This window comes from Zeus faber, assembly GCF_960531495.2.
Source record: "Zeus faber genome assembly, chromosome: 3".
NCBI lineage: Eukaryota > Metazoa > Chordata > Actinopteri > Zeiformes > Zeidae > Zeus > Zeus faber.
Window position 1 is genome coordinate 14,877,958 of NC_137190.1, and position 27,859 is coordinate 14,905,816.

Here is a 27,859-nt window from a genome sequence, read left to right on the forward strand (position 1 = left end):
CTCAGCGTGGATTCTTCACCAGATACTGTACAACAAAGCTGAGTTTTGAACCAGTCCATTCTGCCGGTTTGACCATTCACTCATCTCCTTTTGTGTTTCCAAACCTGCAGGACCTGCTGGGGGTGGCCGCTCCATCGGCCCCGCCGGGCTTGGACGGGATTCGGGGGCTGTTCTGTTGTTTCTGCAGGATCAGCTGGAAGAAGGCAGAATTTTTAGGAGTCTTTTATCGCTTCACCCGTGAAGAAAACATCTGCTTAATCTTTAAAGAATATGTTTGGACAGACAACACCAGAGTTGAGCTTGTTGAGTATTCTCTAGGTTATAGAACCAGGGGAGGATTGCCATACTGTCGTCGTGGAGAAAAAGTGAAACTCTATGGAGCTAGGACTTGGGCAAAAAAAAGAGCGTTTCAAGATACTCAAAGAATATTTTCCAAAAGAAAGTAAATAAAATCGAAGATGATGCACAGAGCCCCCTTCCTCTCTACATATTGCCTCACTGCATCCTTCATTTTAGAGTAGCAATGAATTGGGGACAGTCTGACTTGTGGTTGAGCGCAGTTGTATTGTGTGCTGCTGCAACTCGCCGAAGGACAAACTAATGCGCCTCCTGCCGTAGTTGTTCTGGACCTGGATGGACTCTTGTTTGACGGTGTGTCTACCTCAGCCCTCCGCCAGCGATGGGTTCCACCTGCTGTAGCGCCAGCCGGCCGTCGAACAGCACCCAAGGTGTTTCTGCAGGGAGGGCTCGCGCCGCGACAACCGTGGTAGTTTGGGACTCAACGTGTTGTCCCTTTTGAGCCACAAATTATTCCATCGCTCGGGAAGACATGTCTGGAATCAAGATGAGCGCTTCCTCCGGAAGACCAGGGAAGGAGGACTCGAGGATCTCCCGTGGAAACATGTTGCGGCTCCGCACCTCCTTTGTCCTCGTCGGTTGCCTCCTCGTCCTCTCCTCCCTGGCGTCCCCCGCTCTGTCCATCCACATGGAGATCGTGGAGAGCCACAGCGAGTTCAGCTGCGAGCCCATCGGACTGAGGATGTGCCAGGATCTGCCTTACAACACCACCTTCATGCCAAACCTGCTCAACCACTACGACCAGCAGACAGCTGCACTGGCCATGGAGGTAGTGTGTGTGTGTGTGTGTGTGTGTGTGTGTGTGTGTGTGTGTGCGTGCGCGCGCTCTCTGTGTTTTTGACCTACAGACAACTGCCCCGTCAAAGAAAATGCATGTGGATTTGAATGTTAGTCCATGCTCGGACCCTGGGCAGCTGCTCTGCTGTGACCCAGCATGGAAATTAAATATCTGTAGCAGACCAGCCCAGAGATGAGCAGATACCGCTGCCGTTAGACAGCCAGGGGTTCACTGCAATGAAAGTTCAAGGTTTAAGAACCAATAATACCACATTATGGATGTTTGCGTTAGGCTCGGAATCTGTATGTACAAGGAATTTGGCTTGGTGCGGGTTTTGCACAGTCAGACAATATACAGAATAGACTCCATGCACAGGATAAATGAAAAGCCTATGTGAGTCCTGAGTTTGCACATGAACGTTAAATAGTTTGTTTGTCGTAGTGTCAACTTGCTGCACACGAAACAATCCCAAAGCCAAGGTGTGTGCGCTTATGAAACATGACACGTAAAGTGCCCTTTTTGAAAAACTTACGATCCAGAGTCTAGATACTGTGAGAATCAAGTGACAGCGAATCACGCCCCAAATACAGACAAACGGTGTGGGTTTTTACCGGCTGTCTCCCGCCGACGTGAAAACAGGTTGTTGCCAAACTTGGCATTTTCCCAAAAAGGCTGAAACCTTATCTCCACTCCTCCTGTTACGCCTCCGTCCTGCGAGCGTCGCAGCTTTATCTCCACGCAGACACTCGCGCACGGTCGCCACCTTCCCTTCGGAGACCCCGCGTTGCACGTGGATCTCCCAACCGAGCGAAGTGCGCGCTCTGTTTTAGCAAGATCCACCGTGGGGTGATTTGTCGATAGATCGACAACGGCGCGGGTGGTGTAGTGTGCGAGCTCCACCAGGAGGGAGTTTGTGATGTTTCAGAGAAATGGCGACCGAGGGAAAACAGGGTCTCTTACAGGCGGTGTGGGAGCCAGCGCACCACACACATGATCCATCCCGATCGTATTACGCCTCCCTCCTCCTCTTTTGTCAGACATACGAGTGGCAGAAAATACCGGCCACTTATGGTTTATTAAGGAGGATGTTGCTTGGAAACCACGGCGCCTAATGAGGACGATTATTTCCGTGTCCGTTCTTCACGACAGCAATTTTAAAGACGAGACATTTTGCAGGAGAAATGAGAGGAATATGCTTGGTTACCAGTGGAGGTGGACTACACCTGAGCTGCTTTGATCTCCAGACCTTGCGTGTGTGTGTGTGTGTGTGTGTGCGTGTGGGAGAGAGGAGGGGTGGTGTTGGTATCCCAGACCGCCTTACTCATGTTTTCCATGCCACACATAATGAGTGAGGAACACGGAAGGATAACAAATACATTTGGTTGGATTAATTTCCCCACAGCTGGTGCATTATGGCTCCACCACCCAAAACCCTGTGAACCTGGACCAGGCCCAGTGTGTGTTTTATTCCTGGAGTACTTTATATTTTTTTAACTAATGTGTTCTCATGGGAAGGCCAGGATCGGGACCAACGCTCAGTGAAAGCTGTGTCACATTTTCATATTTATTTATTAATCTTAATAAATATTTATTTCATATTTTAGTAAAATCCCGCCGACGTTATGGGAATCGATTTGCTGTTGTCAGGTAAAATGTTGATTTAAAAAAGTAGCGTTTCAGAAATAGTAACCGTTCATATTCAGACTGACAACCATGCACTTTCAAGTTGACTTTTTTTTTTTTTGGTTTTGTTTTCTTCGATGGACCCCAACCAGACTCTGAAATGACGGCGACTCCCCAGCGTCATGTCCGAACACGCGGTGTAAGGCATTGTAAGAAGCATCTGTTATTGAACTTGATTTGACCCGGGTTGAGGAGGGAGCCTTGTAACTCACACCCTGCGTGTCCTGTCCTGGAAGAGGCCGGTTCCTGGAGGTGGTTCGGCTGCGAAACGAGCCCTGTCAGGTTTCCTGCTCCTCTCGGGCCCGGCACGGGAACCCTGGTGGGAAACCTGCAGGAAATTGAATAATATCCCTCCTGGGATGCTGGCTTTGTAATGCTACGCATGTGTAGGTGTGTGACTAGAGATTGTGGTGAGATAGGAAGGTGTCAGGTGTGACTGAACATATTTGTAACATGAATGAGTCTTTTTGTGAAGCTTGCACATTCGACACCAGCACGCACACACACATGTGCGTGTATAACATTCTGATCCTTTATTTTTCCTGGAATCCGCTCCAACACTTATCGGGGCGTCTTGCAGCAATAACCAGTAAGACGGTGGAACTCTCGCCTCATGTCGTTAAAGCTCCATTAATTGAGGGCGAATGTGAAATGCTCTGATTCCAAGAGCAGCGCTGCCCCAGCCAGCTGGATGAACATCTGGAGAGTCTCTGGCCACAGAAATTTGCCCTACCATGTGAAACATGTTTTTTTTTTTTTTAGCTTTGTGCATTCAGATGAACATAACACGAGCTCTGCTTCTGGTGCACATGGATTGGGGGTAGGGGGTGGGTGAGTGGCGTGTCCTAAACTTAAGGTCATTTCTCTGGCATATGAATCTTGTCGAATCTGTCATTAACGTCTAGTCATGGCACCGATTTCGGACCATTTACTAACCAGCGCAGCAACGCTGGCTGAACTGGCCCAAGAGCTGCATCTTTTCTGCCATTGACTTCAAATGAACTTACTCGGTCTTATATCAGAATTCTGTTAATATGCTTAACACCAGAGCTCCCATTAAGATATAAGCGTGTTCGCCTAACATCAGCAGGTTACTTGCACGTGTCAGAGCTACACAATGTTTTGTGATTGTTTGGGAGTATATATTTCCACAGTATTGCATTTCCAAATGCTTTAAAAACTACTAAAATGTGCAGCTAAAGCTCAACGCATCGTCAGCCCTCATATGCCGTGAAGTACAAGGCTTTTGAAGTCAGATGCCCAATAAAAAAATATAATTAAAATTTGACATGAAATAAAAAAGCTCAAATTACAGTAACCAAACCGTTTTATCTGATACTTGACAGAACTGGAGTCTTCAGAGGGGAAGAAACACAAGTCAAGACAGACAAGAGCTGGGATAAGACAAACTCCTCTGGTCACACTTAGCCCGTGTCTCTGTCTCTCTCTTACAGCCACATGTATAAGCTCACCACACAGACAAGAAGAATCTCAACAGTCCTGTTTGTCCCCTCACTGTTAACAATGGTCAATTATAATTTGCATCTTTCCATTTAAAAGTATCTCTCCACCAGGTTTGCTCTGAGCCAAGCTCATTATTAATATGGTCTGTCTGCAAAGAACTGGTTATTATATTGTATCTATATGTTGACAAATCTGACCAAATTGACAAGAAAGACTAAAAATAGACAATAGACACTTTTATTTTCATTCGTTTTGTCAGTACACAATGACGTTTTTGTTAGTTTATGTTCTTTTCTGTGTAGTTTTAAATAAAATATTTTTTCACACCGAGTTTTAGTTTAGTTGAAGTTCGGTGCACAGGGATGCAAAAACACATGTATGGTGAAAAAAGGTCTGAAATATACTTATGGTGGTAGCCGATGGTTTCCTGACTTCCAATGAATGCATCTATTCCGACACCTATTACAGTTCATTGCAGCATCGCTTAATCCTAATCTTAATTCTAACATAATATCAGAAAACAAGCCCACTAGTTAATTGATCGCAAATGGGGTCGCTCTCTCGGACGGATAAAAAACCGGTAAAATGGCTCGCCGCACCCCACACACATACACACACACACTCACACACACACACACACACACACACAAAAAAATTTCGGATCGGTGTCGACAATTTACACAATTAACTCGGCCAAATTGACGTGAGAGACGCTCCATGGTGCGCTTTTATGTTAAGAAGTGGTGGTCAAAGGGGGCAACCAGGGGCCACAAAATGGTTGCCAGTTGACTCAATCTGGTTGCCAGGGGCAACCGTTACTGTCGAGCCCTGCGCCTCGACTCAATTTGAAATTTAAAACCCTCATTTCCCCAACTGTGCTAGCTTTAGAGTTAAAAGCTTATCCAGCTGGCAATCATCGTTTTATTGTCAAGCTGTTCGGTGTTTAACGTGGGTCTTTTCAGTCAGAGGCTTTTAATATAGAACATTTATAGAAAAGCAAAACGTGCCTTGTTTATCCTCTGGTGTGGACCCGCTAGGCCGGCTCCTCACTCATATTTTCTTTGTGTTTGAGTGACAGGAGTGGGAAAGTGCGGCAGCTGTCATCTCGTCCCAGCTCTAACTAGCTGCTAATCCCTCCCCGAGCTTCACAATGACGACATTGATTCCAACAGACCAGCTATTCTCTGTCCATCCCCCAAAACAGTCAATTAAACACAAGAGCAATGCGGAAAGAAAGGAGCTTAGGAGTGTGTGTGTGTGTGTGTGTGTGTGTGTGTGTGTGTGTGTGTGTGTGTGTGTGTGTGTGTGTGTGTGTGTGTGTGTGTGTGTGTGTGATTTGGTAGATAGAAATGTCAAATTCAAAAATGTCTCACTAAGCAAATATTGCTGCCGGCTCATCAATGCTTCAGTCTCATGACGTTTGAGTGTATTTACCGTCTCAAGGAAAGGCCTCCTCCTTTAGGACATAATGCACATTTTAGTCGTAGAGCTTGTCGTGTGTGTGTGTGTGTGTGGTTAGATACTCTGCGATACCTCTCGAAATAGTCTTGTTCATAAATATTTCTCTAAACAACCCCCAAAACCTTGAAGTCAATCCATGTGGCACGCTGCTGTGGGGAACAAAAGGAGGTGGATGTGACGTGGTGGTGGTGGTGGTGTTACGGCCGAACTGAACGCTCCAAACAAAACCCGCAGAGAGCCGTAAAAAAGCCGACCTCGGCCCGCTGCTTCCATTATGTTTTATAGAGCCCGTCTGCGTGCACGTCCGTGGTTTATGTGCGGCAGGTTTTTTCCCCCTGCGCTGACACGTGCCGAGAGGGGATCTGTCTCTGATTTCTGCTACGAAGGCTACCTCTGCTTGGCAGGGAGCGATCGCACTGCTGTTCCAGCTGTAGCTGTGACCTCCCAGCTCCTGAATCTTGATATAAGTCACCGGCACATCCTCTGCACCGCAGGGAGAATAGCGCTTTTTTTTTTTTTTTTTTTTTATGTTTGCCCTGCATGAGCAGCTTTCTCTGCCACCTCTTCTCTCCCCCCTGTAATGTTTTTGAAACCGTATATTCCCGCCGGTCATTAGTCATTTGCATTCGAGCGTTAATAACGGGCGTCTCTCGAAAGGTCTGGAGGCTTTCGCCGGAGCGGATTGTTTACACAGCCAACAAAACGGCAAAGCCTCCCTCCGCACGCTGTCAATCAGGCTCCGCTCGCCCTCCTTCTCCCCCGTCCTTCAGCCTCGTCCTGGGATTGTTGGCGTCTGCGTTTTCCGCCCGTTTCGCTTCGAGCAGACGGTGGTAAAATGAAGGAAGCCGGCGACGGTAGATCCGGTCTTGGAGCCCATTCTTAAAGGCGTCGCCCTCTGGACGTACTAACGTGGACGATAAATTCCGTTTTTTGCAATCCAAGTGCAAGTGGTTGAGCTCGTTTCTAAAAAGCTCAAGGAATAGGAGAATGGATTGAGGCGTGGCGTTAATGTGCCGGTCGTTCCATCGCGACCAGCTGTCGTTCGCCTGCAAAGATGTTGCTGTTTGCCGATGTTGCCCAGAGCTCTTTGACGTTTCCTCCCAGGGCACAGGTGACTGCATCGGGAACGCACACTCATTGGGACGTGACGCCTCGCACGTCCTGCTGCCCGATCGGAGTCCTAAATCTAGGTCTAAGAAGAAACGCCCCATGCCATTTTAATGGAATAAATGATTTGTTAGGTAAGCCAGCCCGACGGCTGCGTCTAATGAGTTCCACTCATCATTCAGAAAGTGAGAAACGATTTTTGGCAATGCCTCCGATTTCCCCTTGAAATTGAACTATTTTAGACATAAATGAAATTAAAAAAGAAATTGTGTGACCCAGCTAAAATGATCCTGTGTCTCCTTCATACATGTTTTCCGCTGTGTTTATGGGATAAGAGCATCTGGTATTTGAAATATGTACCGGGAGCAAAGGAGGGGAAAAAGTCTGAAATTGAAGGAGGAAAAGAAAGAGGTGGAAAATGGAAAAAGCAAAGTCAAAGAAAACAAAAGCAAATGAAATGAGGGGAGAGTGACAGGCTGTGTGGGGTCCTGCTCCATACAGTCTCCGGTGTTTGTGTTTCTCTCTGCATGGGGTCCTGTCCCTCAAGCTAAGACCCTTTTCTTAACGAAGGGCCACCATGGGGACAGCAGGTCCTCTCTCGAGAAAGAGAGGGAAAAAAAGAGGGATTTTGTGTGTGTGTGTGTGTGTGTGTGTGTGTGTGTGTGCGCGCACGCTCTCACGTCTGCATGTGCCAAATCTAGGAGCTTGTTCTCAAGTCCGATGCATTTTTGTCGTTTTCGCGGTGTGAGGGAATAACGATTTGGTGTTTTTGTCAAGGTGCCTGGGAGAGGCTGGTGTGTGTGTGTGTGTGTGTGTGTGTGTGTGTGTGTGTGTGTGTGTGTGTGTGTGTGTGTCTGCGTGTGTGTCTGCGTGTCTGCGTGTGTGTGTGTGTGTGTGTGTGTGTCTCTGCGGTTGTACATTCATGGTGCTCTCTGTGGCCCTGAAGTGGTTGATTACCATATGGACGCTGTCGGAGAGGGAAAGGTCCTCATTCAAGTTTTAAAACGTGCTTGTTTATTTCCATTGAATTTGATTGTCCTGCTCATTCTGACGGTCAACTGAGGCTGCCAACACAAATGAAGCGATCAATTATTTATGTGGACAGCAAAGGGACTTCCTGGCACGGTTTCTTGGCACCCGTCGCCATTTGTTTTATGGCTTTTTGTCCGGCCTGACAATATTAAAGAGAGAGAGGAGTTTAAATGAGGGCCGAAGGCTGTTTTCATGGCACTGTACTCTTCTGAGATCACTACAGGTATTATTTGTTTTAAAAGGCGGATGTGAACCAAGGAAAGTGGGAAATTTCGGTTTTATTTCCACCGTGTCCATCTTTTCTCCATCCCTTCCCTTTTGCAGCACATGCTCTCTGAACCCAAGCCGGGAATCTATTGTGTTCGTCCGCTAATCCCGATTGTCCATCCCAATTACCACCCAAGGTACACTAATATCTAACATATAATTACTCAGTGTTCCTTATGGGGGTGGCTGGTTTTATGGGCGTTCATTTGTGTAAGCAGGACTCCCGTGTGCTTAGTTCCCTCAGATTAAAGAAGTGACCTTCGCAAGCCGTGGTATTGGTGTTTTTTTGTGTTGTTTTTTTTTTCTTTTTTGTTAATTTCCTTAATGTCCAAACTGTAGAACGAACTGAATTGAAACCGTGACTAACCCCGACGTACCCATCTCGACAAACAAACTGTAAATCGATAAAACAACATCAGCAGTCTTTACGTGTCAATATAAGTATCTTCTGCGTCTGGGTGGTGTACGGCGGCTGGCGCAGGGCGGGTGCTGCGGCTGGGATCGACCCCCAAGTCCTTTTTGGCCGCGAGCCCGGTGTTGCCTGGCCTCAGCCGGCTCCGATAAGAAGCATACGTGTGTGTGTGTGTGTGTATATATATAGATATATATATATAAGTTATTAATCCACGTCTTATGGTCTTAATCTGAACACGAGGCCCGGGCCGGGGACTTTCCGCTGCACTTGTGTACGTACGAGGGGTTCTGCGCGGAGCGTGCGTGCGGGATGTGAGGGGAGAGGTGAGCGTGAGTCACTCGGGGCGGCTTTTTGTGTACGTTCGGTCGTCCGAGGGTTCGGCCGTAACGGCGCTCGTTCGCGCTGATCCCCTTCTCACGCAAAGCTCCTCAACAATAGGCGGCTAAACATTTCCAGTTTGCTGTAGCTCAAGACGGGGGCGGGGGAGAGTGAGAACCCAGAGCCTTGTTACCGCCCCTTTGCACGCTGCCCGACCTAGGTTCCACACCCGAGTTCTGATGTGCTGCTTTTTCAAATGGTTTCCTGATGCCGAGGGTGGAAGTACTTACTAGCAGAATTGTAATCGTGTAGATTTGTATTTCTGCCTTTTTTTTTTTTTTTCGGACCATTTCCCAACCCTGTGATTGCTTAAATATGTGATGTGATCTTCACTGCATTCGGAGCATCTGATGGGTACTCTGTCCAGGCCGTGATTAAAACAAAAAAAAAAAAGATTTTTGAAGGGATATTACATTTTTGGGTAAATTCGATTATAGTCTCTTACCCAGATTGTTCAAATCAACTTGCACACAGTCCAAGTTGATGTCATAATAATTGTCTGTCTCTTGGCTTAAACTTGCTTTTTCTGTGGGTGTCTCTCGTAAGTTTCAAGTTTTGAGACTCAAATATTGTATCTCATTTCAATGCTCTCACTTTATAAATCGGCTGCTCAACGTCTTTATTTAAATCCTGCTCTTACGTAGGGATTATACTTTTTTTTTTTTTTTTTTTTTTTTTAATCAACTAACCGTGCGAGCAGCTTTTCAGAAAAGTACCTGATCCCCTCGAAGCGGTATTTTGAAAGTGTTTGCACTTCTACTTGAGTGCAGAGGTGCAACACTCTTCGGCTCTGCCTCGCACTTTATCCGCCCGTCGGTAACAATACGATGGGTTTGCATTGCATTGCATTGGAGACGATGAAGACGCTCCGTGTAAACCATTCAAACAATACGCAAACCAGCAGGCGGTGGGAGCATGTGGCGCTGCTGAAGGTGCCGATGTCTTTGTGCCGAGAACAGATGGAGGTGGGCGGATGGTGCCGACGCTTCCCAAACACTCACTGTCATGCACCGAGCGGGCGTTGAAGAAGAAGAAGGGATTTGGGATCCTGTTCAAGCGGCAAGCAAGCGTTTCGTTACGTTCGTCCCCTAAAAGAACAGGACGGAGTCGAGCGAGTCGGCGATGATTTATTGTTATTTTTATTTCTTTTTTGCGGCCGTGCCAAATGTTTACCTCATGCGCCGCGGTAGATCTGAGTGTTTCTGGGGTTTTTTTTGGACGCGCGCATTTTTCACTCATAGCCCCGGTGATGCGAGGTCCTATGAGAACGTGGCTGCGTCTCCATCACCTGTTGCCATGGCAGTTAAATAGGGTGAGAGGAAGGCAAGGGAATGGAGGAGGGAGGGAAAGAGCTGCAGTGTGTGGGGTGGAGGACGAGGGACGGCAAATGAGCTGTAAGTGGCCGGAATAACATTAGAAGAGAAGAGAGGGAGACGACGGGAGATATGAGTGAGAGGGAACGGGAATCGGAAGAGGCGCCGGGGCGAACGGGCGGAGCGGCAGCGGAAGAACAAAACGCGTCTTTCTGATCGAAGCGTGTTCGTCTGTGAGCGGAGAGGGCCGTCGAAACGCCGAACGCCCCGTCCCCCACTTAGGTGGCACGGACCGAAATAGCTTGTCAATAAAACAACATCACAAACCCCTCGAAATTGAAAAGTTGAATAGTCTAGCAATGTTCCTGTCGCCTTTGCTGCTGCTTGTGCTGGTTGAGAACGCAGAGACGATTTAGGGATTAACAGAGTTGACGACAGGGTTAATCATTGTGTGATTACCAGCTTAGGTAGGTATGTATTTAATGAGATTTTTCGGGGGAAAAAAAAATATATAGGAAAGTTATATGAAGAAAAAGAAAAAAAAATTGGCCTTAAACGGTGTATGGGAATTTGTCCGTCTGCCATTGTTGGCTAAAAAATAATATTTAATTAGGATTAAGCGGGGAGGGTGTGAGAAAATGGGATGGAAGAAAAGAAGAGGTGAAGTGGATGAATGTTGATGTTGGGGGAGGAGGAGGAGGAGTGGAGGAGGAGGAGGAGGAAAATGACGAGTGCACGTCGATTGTGATTGCCAGGGGTAGAAATGGGATGCGGGTGGGGGGAGTAAGAGATGAATAAGAGAGAGGGAGAGAGAGAGAGAGAGAGAGAGGAGTGGAGGAGAGGAGGTGTACGTGTAGGGGAATGCTATTAATGGCTTTGTCCGCTCCCGCTGACTGAAGGATGGGTGGCTTGATGAATAAACGCAACAAACGAGCGACTGAATGAGATGAAGAGAGGCAGAGTGTGAGAGAAGGCTGCCCCTTTCTTCACCTCCCTTTCAGCGCGCCGAGCGAAGGAGGGAAGATTAGGGAGAGCGCCGCAACGTGCTTCCCTCCCCGACTCTATTCATGGCGGACGCCTGTCTCTGTCAGAACATGGGAGTGTGTGTGTGTGTGTGTGTGTGTGTGTGTGTGTGTGTGTGTGTGCGTGTGCGTGTGCGCGCACGTGCGTGCGTGCGCGTGCAGTCCTTTCTGACTGTGAATCTATCTATATCTGGCGGGGGTAAAAGAAAGGATGCTGCTCGGACCGTCGAGTGGAAGCAGATTGATGGATCGCGTAATTGTTGGATGATTATGAGAGCACTGAGAGGATGCATTTGTCTGGTAGAGATGGGGAGGGACAGACAGACACAGAGAGAGAGAGAGCGAGAGAGAGAGAGTATAATTGGTTTAGAGAAAAGGAGGATGCATTATCATGTTGATGGGGATGGTGTGGAGAGAGAGGGGGGGGGATTTTAAAGCTGGTTCGGGAAGGAGGGAGGGAGAGAGAGAGAGAGAGAGCTGATGCACCATGACAGGTTGCTGTTTTTTTTATTTTGCCACTGGGACAACCGACTTGCATACTGACGGAGGAGCACGGGGAAATGGGCCGATGAGGAAATGGAGAGCAGGGAGGGTAGAGTGATGGAAGTAGTTGAGAGAATGAGACGTGAGCTTGAAAAAGACCAGGAAATTAGGAACACTTTTGGTGTGTGTGTGTGGGGGGGGGGGGGGGGGGCACAGCGGGGACCACTGAAGGGGAAAGAAGATGAAAGTCACTTTATTGTATGAACTCATTTCCAAACTGAACAGTCAGCAAAATGCTCTTTATTAAAGTTTGTAAAACCGGGCAGTAATATCGCTCACTTTGCTCCCGGGTTACCCCTGCTGGGCGGAACAGTTGGAAACATTAGAAGGGAGCAGGTGGTTTCACAATGAGCGGGAAGGTTAAAGACTGTCGGCGAGCACGCCACGGACCCAGCGGCTCAACGAGAGACGGAGAGGAAGGCAGCAGAGCTTTAAACGGAGGGAGGAGAAGCAGCAACTCAACGAGGGGGGGGAAAAAGGAACTAACTTCAGAACTCTTATTTACAACTCTAATTTTCATTTGCTGCTCTGTGTCATGAAGACGAGCTGCACCCCGTTCAGGGTTAAACCGCCGCCGCCGTTCAGGGACGTTTGAGATCCGACAGCCTGTCACCTTGAACCTGCCACCACAGCACAAAGCCAGTGACAGCTTCAGGAATGTGTGTGTGTGTGTGTGTGTGTGTGTGTGTGTGTGTGTGTGTGTGTGTGTGTGTGTGTGTGTGTGTGTCTCGGGTTCTCACACTCCCTCCAATCCCTTTGACTTCCTAATCCGCCGGGAAGCTGCCACTCTTCCCTCCACCCCCCCCCCCCCCCCCTCACTTTCCCTCTTTTACACTTGAGACAATGGTTAGAGTTTCTGCAGAGTTGCTAACTGGATTTTCGTCAACTGCCCTTTACGCTTCCCAAACGTACACACACACACACACACACACACACACACATCTTTCCAAAAACCCACTCATGCAACTTGTCGAGTTTTTTTTCAGTCTGAGGCCGGATAAAAGAACCACACCCACTTCTCACCTTTCTGTCTTTCTTTCTTGCTATCTCTTCTCTCTTTCACGCTCTCTTTCTTTCTCTTTTTCCCTCTCTCTCCCCTACTCTCTCTCTCTCTCTCTCTCTCTCTCCATCTCTCTGTCTGCCCCCCTCCGTCTCTCCGTCTCCCTCGCCACCCCCCTCCAGCCCCGGGTTCCGGTGGACAGAGGGACTTAACAGAGTAGAAGGAGAAACTTAATCCTTCCATTCTAAACAGTCGGGGGTCCTTTTCTTGTTTTGCATGCCAAAAAGCAATCACCCGACTCTGCTTTCCCTCCTCTATCACACAACTCGACACCCCCCCCCCCCAAAATGCAGCCAAACGTGCACTTCCACCCATACTTTACGTGCACTGGTGCACACCTACGCATTCTCAACCTCCCATCAGCCTCACGCACTCGTTTTCCTCCTCCCCCTACATGCAAACGTCTGCTCGATGCTGTTCCAGTGCAGGTTGGATTAACCCGTCGATACGTTCGGCCAAAAATGAGTTAGGTTGGTTACACCTACCGGTCTGTTACGGTCAGATCCGTCCGATTTCCAAATCTTTTGCTGGTGGTAGGTATGGTCCAGTTGATCTGATCTGCCTTAAGGCTTCATGGCATCCTCCGCACTAGGAATCACAACAATTTTCTTGAAGGGTCTTACTCCAAGTAGACATCTGGTTTGTTTCTCCTTAAATCTGATATTAGGAGGATAGTTTCGGAACGACGTGTCCTCCAACACTAAATCGAGTAGTTTTCTTTAGTCTTTACTCTGTTCCAAATGATATATATTTTTTATTTTAGTATGTTGTTTTGTATTTTTTCTTGAAATTGAATGGTCCAATTGCAGTTAAATGTGGCCTAGAGATTGTAAATCACAGATGGATCTATATCTTGGTGATAATGATTCGGGAATCAGATGGTTAAATGGTGAAACACAATATTTGGTGTGAATCTAATATTTTATTTTTTTAACCAATGAGGAGTTTTAAAACCCTGAGCAAAAATGGGTGGATTACACAGTTAGGTAGGACTCCGAATGTAAAACATTAATTAAAAAAAAAAAGAAAAAGTTTTGTGATGGCCACCTCAAGGCAAACTCAGTTGAAGCTGCGATGCAAAAAGCGCTTCCCGCGAAGACAAAGGCGTGGAGGACGGTGCCGGCTTTCATTAAGACGACGTCGATCTCGGGGTAATTGCCGACACTTGTGGGGCATTGTGGAGTCATTTCGGCTTCTTTCACATTGTCCACAACCTGGTCTGGAATGTGATGGGCCGCAGACTCTGAATAGCAGAGAGATGTTTTTTTGTGCCTGTACCCCTCCTCCTCCCCCTCCGCCGCCTCCTCCTCCACGCTGCCTTTCCTTCCCCGGCCACCCTTTTGTGTCTTTCATCATTCCATCCATAAGTGGAAGGGAAGATTTGTCCCTATTTTATACCCTTTTCCTAAAAGGATAAAACAGCTTTGGGCTGTGGCTGTTTACAGCACCACTGCATGGCCGCTGAGTTGACATTACAGTGGTCTTCAATGTTAAAGTCTCTCATCTTTGGTGAATTGTGACGAATGCCACCTCATACATTTGGCGCATGCATGCAGGAGAAGGAACATATTGCGGAACTCTGGATGTATCTTCCCCTGGCTCTTCTATTTCCCTCTCTCTCTCTCTCTCTCTCTCTCTCTCCCTCTTCCCTTTCCTCATTATTCCATCCATCAGTAGAACAGAGTGCGGTTGACCTCAGGCGGTGTTTCTAGGCCGTCCCCGCTCTCCTTTCTCCAGCGCACCATGACCAAGTGACTCCAAAGTGGCAGACCTTTCGTTGTCGTCGTCCTCTCCGCTGAATTGATTCCTGCCGCTCTCTGTTCTGGTTGGGTGGCACAGTTACAGCCACTTAATATCAATATTCTCTTTGTGCCGGAAGATGTGGGGCAATTACCCCGACTGTCAGAGTAATTGCACACAGATAAGTGCACACACACACACACACACACACACACACACACACACACACACAATACTATACATGCAAGCAAGCACACACATGCACACACACACTCTGGCGTGTGCACGTTTGTGCGTGCTACACCAAAAACAAAGGGAGATACCAAAGTATGAGTAAGAGACCATCCCCCCCCTGTCTCCGCACTGTGGATGCTGTATGAGGGACGGTGTTACTGCAGAGTGCCACTCTGCAGGACAGTGGGATACAGTCATGCAGAAAGCAACCAGCACTCTTTTTAAGTGTGACCTCAGGCAGCTCCTTGGACTGTGACTCTGTGTGTGTGTGTGTGTGTGTGTGTGTGTGTGTGTGTGTGTGTGTGTGTGTGTGTGTGTGTGTGTGTGTGTGTGTGTGTGTGTCTGTGTGTGTCTGTGTGTGTCTGTGTGTGTGTGCACTTCTTGGAGAGGAGTAAAGTTGGAAGGAGAGCAGGATATTTGCCATATATACCAACCGTTGGTTTGCTGTGCTGCCGCTCTTGTATAAATATATCAACAATCAGCTTGGTTGTCAGAGGTTGAATTTCATTTAATTTCTTCTCTTTGCAGTATTTCCTGTCGTCTTCCTCAAATGCTATTGGAGAAAATGTAAAGTGATTGCACTCGTGGCCTTTTTTTATGGAAATTGGATAGATTAGAGTGTAACTACACTGTGATTTTCACATAATTAGGAAGCATTGTGTGAAGTCAGTAAATGTGCTACTCAAACAAAAAATGACTAGATGGTATGTTGGTTTCATGTCTGGGTTGCTTTCTCTGAGACATTTATGGAAATTGTTGGTATTTAATAATAATAATTACTAATAATAATAATAATAATAATAATAATAATAATGAACTTGTATATCAATTCACACAATTCATACAGGAGATATAACTCAAACTGCTTCACAAAAAGTAATAAAATAAATGATATAGACTAAGTAATCTCCTGAAATTGGTGCTCACTCACTCACCATCCCATAAACACGGTGCTTTGCGAACGCTTCCGTTACACACAAACACTCCAGGACAGTCAAACTCCGGGCTAAAAACACATCCGTGAATTATTGAAAAGATGTGATTGAAAAATATCAACTGTAATGTGTGCGATTCAAAACCGTGTCAGAGCTCACGCACCACTGCCTCCATTTACCGTCGCTAGTGCAATGTGCAGATCTGGAACACTCCAATCGAGAACGATCAAAACACGCTCACACGGCCATATTACACACATGCACGCCCGCGCGCACACACACATTGGAAACGCTTCTCGTGCACGGGGCGGTCAAACCAAGTGCAGCCTTTTAGATGGATGCACACATTCAGACAGACACACACACACACACACACACACACACTGTGTTGGACGGTCAAGATAAGTGTTTTATTTCACTGCTCCCATTGTCTTCACAGTGCGACTCTGCTCTCACCCCCTTTTTACTGAAGGAGAACGAAAACTCAAAACAAGTCACTCCACATTTTTGCAGACGGATGAATATTAGCGTTTGCCATTTTCATTGATATGTTTTTCACATGTAACACATGCTTTATAGGGATGCAACAGTACAATGGGCTCACGGTTCGGTATGCATGGTTTTTAGGCCACGGTAATGGTATGGCTTCAGTGTCTTTATATTTAAGAAAATATAAAATAATTAAGTTAAAGTTAAAAGGTGTAAAAAATATTTTTATAGTCGTCTGCCACAAATAACTGGTGTAACTCCCTGTGTATATGACTGAGGGGGTTCAAGTTCATTGGGGGGGTTGTTATAATTTATAAATGTCCAGGATAGTGGATAATCTAAATATTAATTTTCGTTAATATTCATATATATATATATATATATATATATATATATATATATATATATATATATATATATATATATATAATGTAATAAAATAAAACCGGTACTGTAGTTAGGTATTTTTGTGTAGAACAGATATAAACAGTATTTTTCACATATAAATAATAATAGTCACAGTCAGACCAGTGAGTGTGTGCCTTCCCTTTGTGAACCTGGCGTGACAGTGGGTGCGCTCCTTTTGAGCTAGGGCACCTCCCGGCGAGGGCGGAGCATAGGATATCTCTTACATGGAGGAGGAAACATTCGCCGGCAGCAGGAGACGGCAACTTAAACAGACAACACGACATAACTGTAAAACTTGACAAAAAAAAAAAGGAGGGCTCATCACCCAGCGAGACTCGGTTCCCTTCGTTCCTAAAAGAGAACCGTATCGTTCATGAACGACCCGACACGACCTGCCGCAAGTGGAAGAGTGTCGAGAAGTTCGTTATAAAGGTGGACACGGCCATCGCAGGGGGTTGTTTTCCGACTTCATTAATTGCAGTCTTGACACAAACATGCCTCTGTAGTTTTATCTCCCGTTTCTATGGAAAAGGCTGCGTAGCAACACGCAGTTGAAAAAATAACAATACGCAAAAATGGAGAAATGCTGCGCGGACGCCGTGCGGCCGACATGGCAGCTGGAGCTCCAACGCGGATTCAGTAGGAAGCGTGGACAGCACACCGCACCCGTACGATGCGCCAAGGCGTCCGGTGCACTTTTACCGTGATACCGTATTGAACCGTCGGGGGCGTGCCGAACGGTTCGATGATATACCGGGTACCGTTGCACCCCTAGTGCTTTGGAGCCACGCATTAAGCTTTCATAAAAGGGATGGCATCATCATAATTGTCCTCAACCTGTGTTTGTTGCACAGCATTTGAACCGCAAAACAAAAAAGCTTGCAAGTTATACTGGCTAGCTCTCTGGAAGGATTCTGAGCAGCTTGCTTCCTGTTTGTGAAGGACTCTTTAAAACCAACTCACATGCCCCCTGAAGTGTTTTTAATTTCAGCAATTGTTTTCCAAATCTCATGCAGAAAGCAGCACCAGCACTCATTTTAAGTGTGACCTCAGGCGTGACCTCAGGCGTGTGCGTGTGCGCGTGACGGCATCTTTCTGGGAGGAGGCTGAACGTGCGTCCTGTTCCCTCTGAGTCTGCCGATGACTCCGCCAGCTCGTCTAAAAGTCGGAGAACACCCCGGGGGGGGCATCCCAAAATGCATTCATCGCTCCCATACGTGTCCTAACAACGCAGGCTATTTTCGGCCGCGGCGCGCACAAACCAACGCCGGAGGGAGCGTAGACGAGGGGTTAGATGGACGAGTATGCAGAGATCAGTCAGTGTAAAAAAAAAAAAAAAAAAAGAAGAAGGGGGCTGAAAAGAAAGAGACAGAGGAGGAAAAAGCCAGAGCAGCAACATCCTGCAGGGAACGGATGAAGCGGTGCGTGTAAAATCCCGCTGAATGGAACGTCCCTCATCCTCTCGCTTTCGCTCCCCGGTCTCCGCTCAGCCTCGCTCCCCCGGCCTCTCCCTCCTCATCCGCCCCACCCCGCCCTCGTTTCACCTCTCGTCCTCCTTTGATCGTCCCCCTGGGTGTGGGACGTTTGTGTGTCCGCCGGGGGCTCGGCGCGTTCGTTCCTCCTGTCTTCCATAGCGTCAGGAGAAGCCCCGGGAGGGTTTTGTTGCCGCTGGTTATAAGGACAAACGGCCAAACGGCCAATCCAAACTCACCGACGCGAGGTGGACTCGGCGGCAACGTCGATGCACGTTCAGTAACGACCTTTCTAAACCAGCAGCGCACACAGTTCGACCCCCCCCTACCTTGGCAGGTCGGTGGGGGTTCAAATTATTTTCACAGTGTCATGTTATTTGCCACAGTAGCTGCAAGAGGTATTGAATTACAACCGCCCCCGTTTTCCCATCCACTCGGGCGAATTGAACCTGGCGGCCCCCGGGGTCACCGGCACGTTTTCCCAACCTTCGGACCACCTCTGCGGACCACCACAATATCAACCCGGGCTTCGCCGTGGGTGGCTGTGTTCGCCGTTTGTCGAGCAAATGTATTGACACGGTTTAACCCTAAGAGCCCCGGTGTTGCAGCTGCCGGCTTCAAAGGGGTGCGAGGGTAACGCGAGCGCCGCAGTGCATATTTCATGAGCCTCCAAATATTGATTGGACGGCAAGATACATAAGTCACGGCAGAAGACTTGGGTGAACGCACGCACACACACTTCTTCCTCTTGTTTTTTTCCCCTCTCTGTGATGGCCCTGTCGTGTCAAAAAAAGAGCCCCCACATTTGCCCTACCAGAGGATATTGCATTTGTGTTGTGGCGGCTTGTCAGCCTGTGTGTGTGTGTGTGTGTGTGTGTGTGTGTGTGTGTGTGTGTGTGTGTGTGTGTGTGTGTGTGTGTGTGTGTGTGTGTGTGTGTGTGTGTGTGTGTGTGTGTGTGTGAACTACAATGCACAAATATTCCCGCCCGCACGACAGTTTTAATAACGAACTTGTCGAGCGAGTTCCAGAAACCGCGGCGTTCAGCCTGGGGAGTGCAGGAGAGTCTGCGGTGCAGCTGGTTCTGGTTCTCCCCTCCTCCCCCACGGATCCACCGACTCCCTCTTTTATCCCTTCTGTTCTCACTCCCTTCACTGCATCTTCTTTATATTATTACTTTCTCCCCCCTCTCCCTTCGCTGTCGTCCTCCTGACCTTCTCCTCTTAACCACATCTGCCTGGGTAGACCATCCAGGCTCGCAAAATCTTCTCCAGTCGTCTCTCTTACAGTCCACCTTTGCCGTAACGTTCGACCCGCGTGTGTTCCTTTTTTCTCCCCGCAGCCGTTTCACCCCATGGTCAACCTGGTGTGCAGCGTTGACCTGAGGATGTTCCTGTGCGCCCTCTACGCCCCCGTGTGCACCGAGTACGGCCGGGTGTCCATGCCGTGCCGGGCGCTCTGCCAGCGCGCCAAGGACGACTGCCACACCCTGATGGAGATGTTTGGCGTCTCCTGGCCCGACGACATGGACTGCAGCAGGTGGGTGTCAGATTGTGTGTGTGTGTGTGTCTGTGAGAAATAACTGTGATAACGTTGTCTTCACTTCGTCCAGTTTTGGAAAAAAAAAGAAATTATAGTTCCGAGAAAACTCAAAGCAGCTGTAAGTATTTTTTAAGTGTTCTCACCCAGGTTTGAACCTGAAGCTCAAACATGTGCTTTGCACATATCCACACACTGATCTGTATCAATTCTCGCCGCTCGTCTTGGGCCAACGCCAGCCAACCACTCCTCCCCCTCCTCCTCCTCCTTGTCATCCTCGTCCTCCTAGCCACACACCACATCTCTCCATTTTTCATCCGTCCCTTCTCTTTCATGTTTCTGTCTGTAACGCCATATTTTATTCCACCAGGCTCCTCATATTTCTCCTCCGAAAGACTTGAATGTGCTGAGCAACGTTTAGACCAGTGGTTCTCAACGTCGGGTCCTGCAAGAGGTTTCAGGGGGTCCACAGCAAAAAGAGTTGAACTTCACCATTGTTTCATTTACAATACAGTACATTAGCGCCGTGGAAAGTGTACGAGAACCACTGTTTTGATCACGTTGCAATACATCTGTAAGAGTTGTGGAGTTTTGGACGAAATCATATCCTATAATAAAGAATCTTCTCAGACTCGGATCCCAGAGACAAAATCTTATCAAATGGACTAATATGTTTTGCATCGAGGTTCCTCGATATGGGGGGGGGGGGGGGAGTTGAGTCCCTGCTTTAGACGACAGTTAAAAACAAAATGCTTTGACGCGATCTAATATTGTAACGCTCCGTCAGGTTTCCAGACTGCGACGAGGCCTACCCTCGCCCAGAGGACCTGCTGACCACCTCCGACGCCACCGACCAGTCCTCCCTCACCGTCCAGAGGGACTACGGCTTCTGGTGCCCCAGGGAGCTCAAAGTGGACCCCGACCTGGGATACACCTTCCTGGGCAGGGGGGACTGCTCCGCCCCCTGCCCCTCCATGTTTTTCAGCCGGCAGGAGCTGACCTTCGCGCGCTACTTCATCGGCGTGGTGTCGATCATCTGCCTCTCCGCCACGCTCTTCACCTTCCTGACGTTTCTCATCGACGTGACCAGGTCACCCTTTTGACTCATGTCCAGTTATTGAACATCTTTGAGCAATATATATCGTGCTTTGCCATTTGACAGTTGCAGTTACCATGGTTTTACATTTGAGAGAATGGAATTGATTGATTGCCATTTACAAATATCTTTCCAAATGAGAGGTACATCGTTTAAATCTATAACATGCCATAGGTTGTTTTCTTTATTTTTTGCTTTTCTAAAAGGTTTTCCTTCTTGCCCCAGGTTCCGCTACCCGGAACGACCAATCATCTTTTACGCCGTGTGTTACGTCATGGTGTCGCTGGTCTTCTTCCTGGGCTTCCTATTGGAGGACAGGGTGGCGTGTAACATGGCAAGCCCCGCCCACTTCCGCTCCTCCACCGTAACGCAGGGCTCTCATAACAAGGTGAGGCATCTGGGCCTGCAGCGGGGGCAGTTGTGGAAGTGGAGGTATTGGAAGGAGCAAAACATCCGCATTTTTAGTCAAGGCCATGCAATGGAAATGAAGGGAAAAAACAGGATTCTCTGTAAAGGGATTGGTGTGTTGAAGAAGTTTTCAAAATATTCAAAAATTAAGAGGCAAATATAAGCTCATTGAATGGAGCGATGTTTTGGTCGAAAGACCATCTGGTAAACATATTTTACTAATGTTTTATTTTAATTGCAGGATTAGACGCTGTAGTATTATTTTGTTTTAAAAAGATTTTATTAACCTAAAATTTCAGTTGTACTTCAAATTTCAACATTTCAACATTTTAAGTATCTAATCAAACTATCTTGCAAAGTGAACAAATTATATTTTTGTTTTGATTCAACGTGTGATTGAACTAAGGGATTATTGGCGTATAGTATAATAATAATAATTTTTATTATTACATTAATAATAATAACCTTTGTCTGTATAGCATCTTTCATACACCACATACAACTCAACTCATACTATTACATATATATATATATACACACCGATCAGGCACAAAACCACTTAGAAAATACAAGTGTGTAGTTAAAAAAAAAAAGAGGGGTCCAACAACAAAAAAAAACAAAAAAAAACAAAAACGTGGCTGACAGGGGCCGGTGCATCCACCCGCCGCCTCCATGCTGCTTTTTTCGTGTACGAGAAGCCTTTTCTTTTTAAAGTCTCGAGTCCCTGATCCACCTTCCTTCCCCCTCTTCCAGTTCTGCACCCTGTTCTTCATGGTGCTGTACTTCTTCACCATGGCCGGCAGTGTGTGGTGGGTCATCCTGACCATCACTTGGTTCCTGGCTGCGGTGCCTAAGTGGGGCAGCGAGGCCATCGAGAAGAAAGCGCTGCTGTTCCACGCGTGCGCCTGGGGGCTGCCGGGCACGCTCACCATCACCCTGCTCGCCCTCAACAAGATCGAGGGCGATGGGATCAGCGGAGTGTGCTTCGTGGGGCTGTACGACGTGGACGCCCTGCGGTGGTTCATCCTAGCGCCGCTCTGCCTCAATGTGGCCGTGAGTTCAGTGGGCGGAGGGAAGGATGTGTGGAGGAGGAGATGGATGCGGGAGAGGACGGGCAGGTGGACCAGTTTAATCCAGGGGTTCCCAAACTGTGGACCACCCCAGGGGTCCCTGAGCGAATTGCGTGGGGTTTGCCGCAAAATGATTATTTTAATTACTTTTTTGTTCATGTCATTTTATTTTACAGTTGGAATTTATTTTTTACTAAATATAAATACAGAACTTCAGTTTTTTGTTCTCGTGAGATTTGCAGTTTTTTGTCAGGAGGCTTTATTTTACATGTTAAAACCAAGGTTTTAACCCTCAGCTAGGACTCCACTTCAGGCTTACCGGATTTCCAGCTCTCCGAACAAATTTCTATGCTGATCCCATATATTCCCAGCAGGTTAGTCTGAATTCGTGAACAATCTCTCTCTCATATATTCTCTTTCTCTCGCTCTCCCTCCCTCTCTCTCCCTTCCCCAGGTGGGCGTCTCTCTCCTGCTGGTGGGCATCGTGGCTCTGAACCGCGTGCGCATGGAGATCCCTCTGGAGAAGGAGAACCAGACCAAGCTGGTCAAGTTCATGATCCGGATCGGCGTCTTCTCCGTGCTCTACCTGGTCCCGCTGCTGACGGTGATCGGGTGCTACCTGTACGAGCACCTCCACCGGGGCGTGTGGGAGACCACCTGGGTGGAGCAGAACTGCCGGCGCTACCACATCCCCTGTCCCTACAAGGTAGAATAACGCAGCGTGTCGGGCGGAGTCGCATAGTGTACGGTGTGATGGTACCGTAGTGATCCTCGGGGTCAATCCGGGGGGGGTTCGCGTCAGGTCGGTAAGGGAATGTGATCCAAGAAAACACAAAGTATTCTCACTCAGTTGTTAATGTACGAATATGTGCAGAATAATACAACAAAAGATGAAAATAAGTGTCACGTCATGTGAGGTTTTTTTTTGTTTTTTTTATCAGGTTTTGGCAGCTCATAGCAGATGAAGTAACATTTAAATCTCAGGATGAGAGTCTGTTTTGCGTGCGTGTGTGTGTGTGTGTGTGTGTGTGTGTGTGCCATTGCATTTAATTTATCTTGCAAGTTTCAGCCCTCATTAGTTTAACAACTAGAATAACATTATTCCCGGGTGAAGTAATGCTCTTTCCGTGCGCGGGAGCAGCTTCTAACGTCATCGTTTGCTGGATTGTCTCGTGGACGTCTGGAACTCGTGCGTACTTAACACTCAAACTGAAGTGTGGATGTATTTATATGAAAAATTGATGCCGCTCCAAATTCTCCAAACATCATAAGTCGTGTTTCCCCCGCTGAGCAGCCCGTCGTGACTGGATTCTGTCTGAGAGCAGAGAGCTCTCCGTCTTCCGCCTCCACCCTGCTGCAGCACAAATGGAATACCAGCTCATTAGAAATACATTTATTCCACAGCGCTTGTCACATATGTATATCTTTTGACAGATAAAAAGATTATTAAAGCTGCCACGCCCACTGTTAATAATTCTGCCTCTTTGCAACGGAGCGACTGCATCGTCTGTCTCTATAGAGACTCCTCTATCGGGGAAAAAAACATTATCTTGAGAGGACTCCACGGTGACTTTAACTCTTCATTGTCGACACTGACAATAATCTGTTCATAATCTTTATCACTGGTTGCCATGGTTACTAATGTGTGATGTTCAGTTACTAACCACACCCCCATCTTGTCTTTAGAGGAAGGTTTTTGTGAAACCATTGTATTCTACAGTCATGTTTGAATCCAAATTTAAGGCCAAGGTGAGATATGTTGCACATTATCATCAGTTGGGTTGAAATAACGATGATAATAATTTATTGTGTCGACATTTTGTATTTCAACAGTTTTTCACTTTCCAGTGTCTGTCTGTCTGTCTGTCTGTCTCTCTCTCTCTGTCTCTCTCTCTCTCTCTCTCTCTCTCTCTGTCTCTCTCTCTCTGTCTCTCGCTCTCTCGTTCTCTCTCTCTCTCTCTCTGGGCTTGTTCCGTCTCGCTCTGCTGCCTGTCTTCCATGGCTCTTTGTAGTGTTTATGAAGACAGGCTGGGGAGGCTGTGCTCCTTTATACAGACAGGCGGCAACATAATAAATAACCAACTAGATGTGTGGAGTGGGAAGACCACCACACTTCAACAATGTCTCGCAGACACACACACACACACACACACACACACCATTTCATGAGACTCAGGGATTTGTAAAGGTTGTTGACATTGGTCTAGAAAAGTGTGTGATGTCTGACAGTGAACTCTAATTGTATGGGATTTTTTTGGAGACAGGTGGAAGTTTAGGGTTTATGACTGTGTGGGTGTGTATTTTGTATATTTGTGTGTCTGGGTTCTTATAAAGAGTGCCCCCCCTTGTCCCATTGTGGCTTTGGAATTTCAATATCGCTGCTTGTTATTTGATCTTTTCCCCGGAGGTGTGTGTGTGTGTGTGTGTGTGTGTGTGTGTGTGTGTGTGTGTGTGTGTGCGTGGGTGCGCGTGTGTGAGCATGCTTGTATGTGCGCATATATTTTTAGATAAATACAGAATCTGTATGTATATTGTCGATATAATACATTCATACCAAAGACAATATACGTTTAGCCATTATTAGGAGTGTTTGCAGCTTGCTCCAAATCACCAGACGTTGTTCACATGACCAAGTCCAATTGATTATTTTTTTCCACTTTAACTCTAGTCTGGAAATGATCACGTTGTGCTATCTTCTGTAGATCTCTCTATTAAACATTTGGAGTACGTTGACATACAGTAGTGCTCGTACTTCCATTACGCCAGCTGGACCACCATACAGTTTCAACTCTCAGACAGAAAAGTCATATGGTTTCACCCTCCTACAGAGAGCAAGACAATATGTCTGCTGTCGTTACGTATGCAACCACGGGGGCAGATGTTGTTCAGCTACATTATCTGTCAATCAAAACAAAAACCCATCATTTAATCATCGGGATTAATTTTTATTATTTTATTTTTTTTCATTTTATTCGGGCGGACAATCTAGTTATTTAATGTCTCTGTGCCCTCATGCCATGTCATTTATTCTCTGTGTTCTGTAGGTTGAGCAGAGCAGCCAGCCGGTGCTGGTACTGTTCCTTATTAAATACCTGATGATGCTGGTGGTGGGGATTCCCTCCGTCTTCTGGGTGGGAAGCAAGAAAACCTGCTTCGAATGGGCGGGCTTCCTGCACGGACGCAGACGCAAGGAGTAAGGACGCATTTCAAATATTTGTTTATACCTTCGAGTTTTCACCGTTTACGGTGACGCGAGGCCTAAATCACCCTGGAAGTCGGAGTAGAACATGAACCCAGATTCAGCTCGTTCTGGTTGTCATTTATGTTGGGACTGAATCTCGGGCAGAATGAGGTCTAAGTGCACAGTTCAAACACAGTATTATGTATTAATATTAGGGCTCTGAGGATCTTCTGCTTTTCATGTTTTTTGAGCATGTTAATAAATCATGATGTTATTGTGTGCACACATGCACATATCCATCAAAACTGCTGTCATAATGAGGCGTAGGTTTTTAATCCTGTTCATTATGTGAAAACATGTGTTATTTCTTTTTTAAGATATTACAATAGGGCATTATTAGTTGCTTGCGCATCATTGTGCTGAGCTTAAATGATGCTCACACACACACACACGCACACACACACACACGCACGCACACACACACACCCTCATAGCTTGCACTGTCTCCATGGTGACACAAGGTTATCTTCTGCACCTGTGTCCCCGCCTCCCTCAATAACAGCACAGTAACCCTCTCGCCCTCCTTTCCTCTCATCCTCTACTCCATCCGTGCTCTGTGCCGCCCTGCCGCCTCCACCTTCCCCCTCTCCTTGCCCTCCTCCATACTTTCCTCTTCCCCCCGCCTCTCCCGCCGACCCCCCACCGTGCGCCTCTCCCTCTCTCTCCCCGCCTTCCCCCTCTCTCCTCCTCACCCCTCTCCCCTCCCCCCTGCCAACCCGCCCCTCCGTTCGCCTCGCACCGGCGTGACCACCGACCCCGCCCTGACCCCCCTGTCCCTCGCGCCCTCCGCCCGCCCCCCGTCTCTCCACCCGACGCCCCCCTCGCCCCGCTCGCCCCTCCCCCCCGCTTCCCTCCGCAGTAGCGGGGTGAACGAGTCTCGCCAGGTTCTGCAGGAGCAGCCGGACTTCGCCCAGTCGCTGCTGCGAGACCCCAACACCCCCATAATAAGGAAATCCAGAGGAACATCCACCCAGGTAGGACTACAGCCATGGATGAGGAACAGTGATGAGTAAAAATTGTAAAAAAAACTTGACACTAATTTGAACACAGTGCTCTACATTCGGCTGTAGAAGGTGTTGGACTGGGAATGCTATAAGGCTCTGCTACAACTCTTTGTACCAACATTGAATATTCACCACCATGCGAACCCATTCCACTGGATATATAGTTTACATATATATGTATATATTTGCAGATGTCCTGTAAATCCTGTATATACTGTGTGTGCCTTGTCTAATCTTTATTATCCAAACTCTTTCTGGTGATGGATGAAGTTGCGCTCCACTAAAGTCCACAGCACGTGCATGTAATCTCATACTGTGCTCCACCTTCCTCTAGGGAACATCCACCCACGCCTCCTCCACCCACCTTGCCATCCTGGATGACCCCGACGAACCTGTCAGACCCCATCACGGCCCCGCCGCCTCCGCCCGGAGCAAGGCTGGCAGCGTGCACAGCAAAGTCAGTTACCACGGGAGCCTGCATCGCTCCCGCGACGACAGGTACGTCCCCAAATCTGTAAACGCGGGGGAAAGGTTTAGGAAGGTGCGTTGTTATTCCTCGCACGACTCCACCTCTCTTTTCCCTCCCGCCTCCCTCCTAGGCGCGAGAGCGGCGCAGAGCAGCGCAGTTTCCATGGCAGCATGCCGCGACTCAACCGCCCGCTGTCGCCGCACAGCAGTCTCCACAAGCTCGACAGCCAGTCGGGCCGCGGCAGCCAGCGAGACCTGTCGGCGGCTCCGCCCCACCTCGTCACGCACGGGTCCTCGGCGGCCGGCAGCCAGGCGGCCGGGGACGACGGCACCAGCGCCTGAGCAGAAATGCCGGGTCCCAGGAAGCTGGGACTCACAGACTGCCGCTGTTCTTGCCTTTTCACAGGAAGCGATCGTCCTCGGCGGATGCGCAGTTCCGTTTGGCGGATCCGCATTTCCCCTCTAAGAAGAGGGCGACGGCCTTGTGGCGAGTGAGCGCCGCTGCCGCCTCGAGGCCACGCGTCGGCCTGGATTCCGGAGTCATTCAGAAGCAATCCCGTTCTGGAAGGGGTTTGTCGCCGGAAGGACTTTTCCTCCTGTCGAAGTGATAAAGTTGGAGTATCCGATCCGGTGACACCAACTCCACCTCCAGAGGGTTTGGTCACATCGTGCGGCCGTCTCAGACTTGTTCGGGGAGGTTTCTGGGGCGAGGCCCGGATCTAAGGCCAGCATCGTCCGTGAAAGAGAGACAGTGATTTAAGAAGATGAGCAACGGTCTGCTGTTATATAGCGTTGATGCCTGATTACTTTCTACGGTTTATTTTTTAAAATGGGTGCTCACTTTTTCCCAGTCAGTCATTTGTCTCAGACTTGCCGA

The 27,859-nt window shown here is 47.9% G+C and overlaps 1 protein-coding gene across 1 annotated transcript; it reads left to right on the forward strand.

Annotated features, from left to right (window-relative positions):
• Nucleotides 1-946: 946 nt before the first annotated feature.
• On the forward strand, nt 947-27,324 carry fzd3b (frizzled class receptor 3b; the record flags this gene model as incomplete). Its single annotated transcript, XM_079997231.1, has 10 exons — nt 947-1,126; nt 19,499-19,695; nt 20,483-20,785; nt 21,017-21,179; nt 21,953-22,252; nt 22,724-22,975; nt 25,314-25,462; nt 26,370-26,484; nt 26,849-27,012; nt 27,114-27,324. Exons 1-10 carry the CDS (start codon nt 986-988, stop codon nt 27,322-27,324), a joined length of 1,995 nt encoding a protein of 664 aa, XP_079853357.1. The 5' UTR covers nt 947-985.
• Between the last annotated feature and the right edge of the window lie 535 nt (nt 27,325-27,859).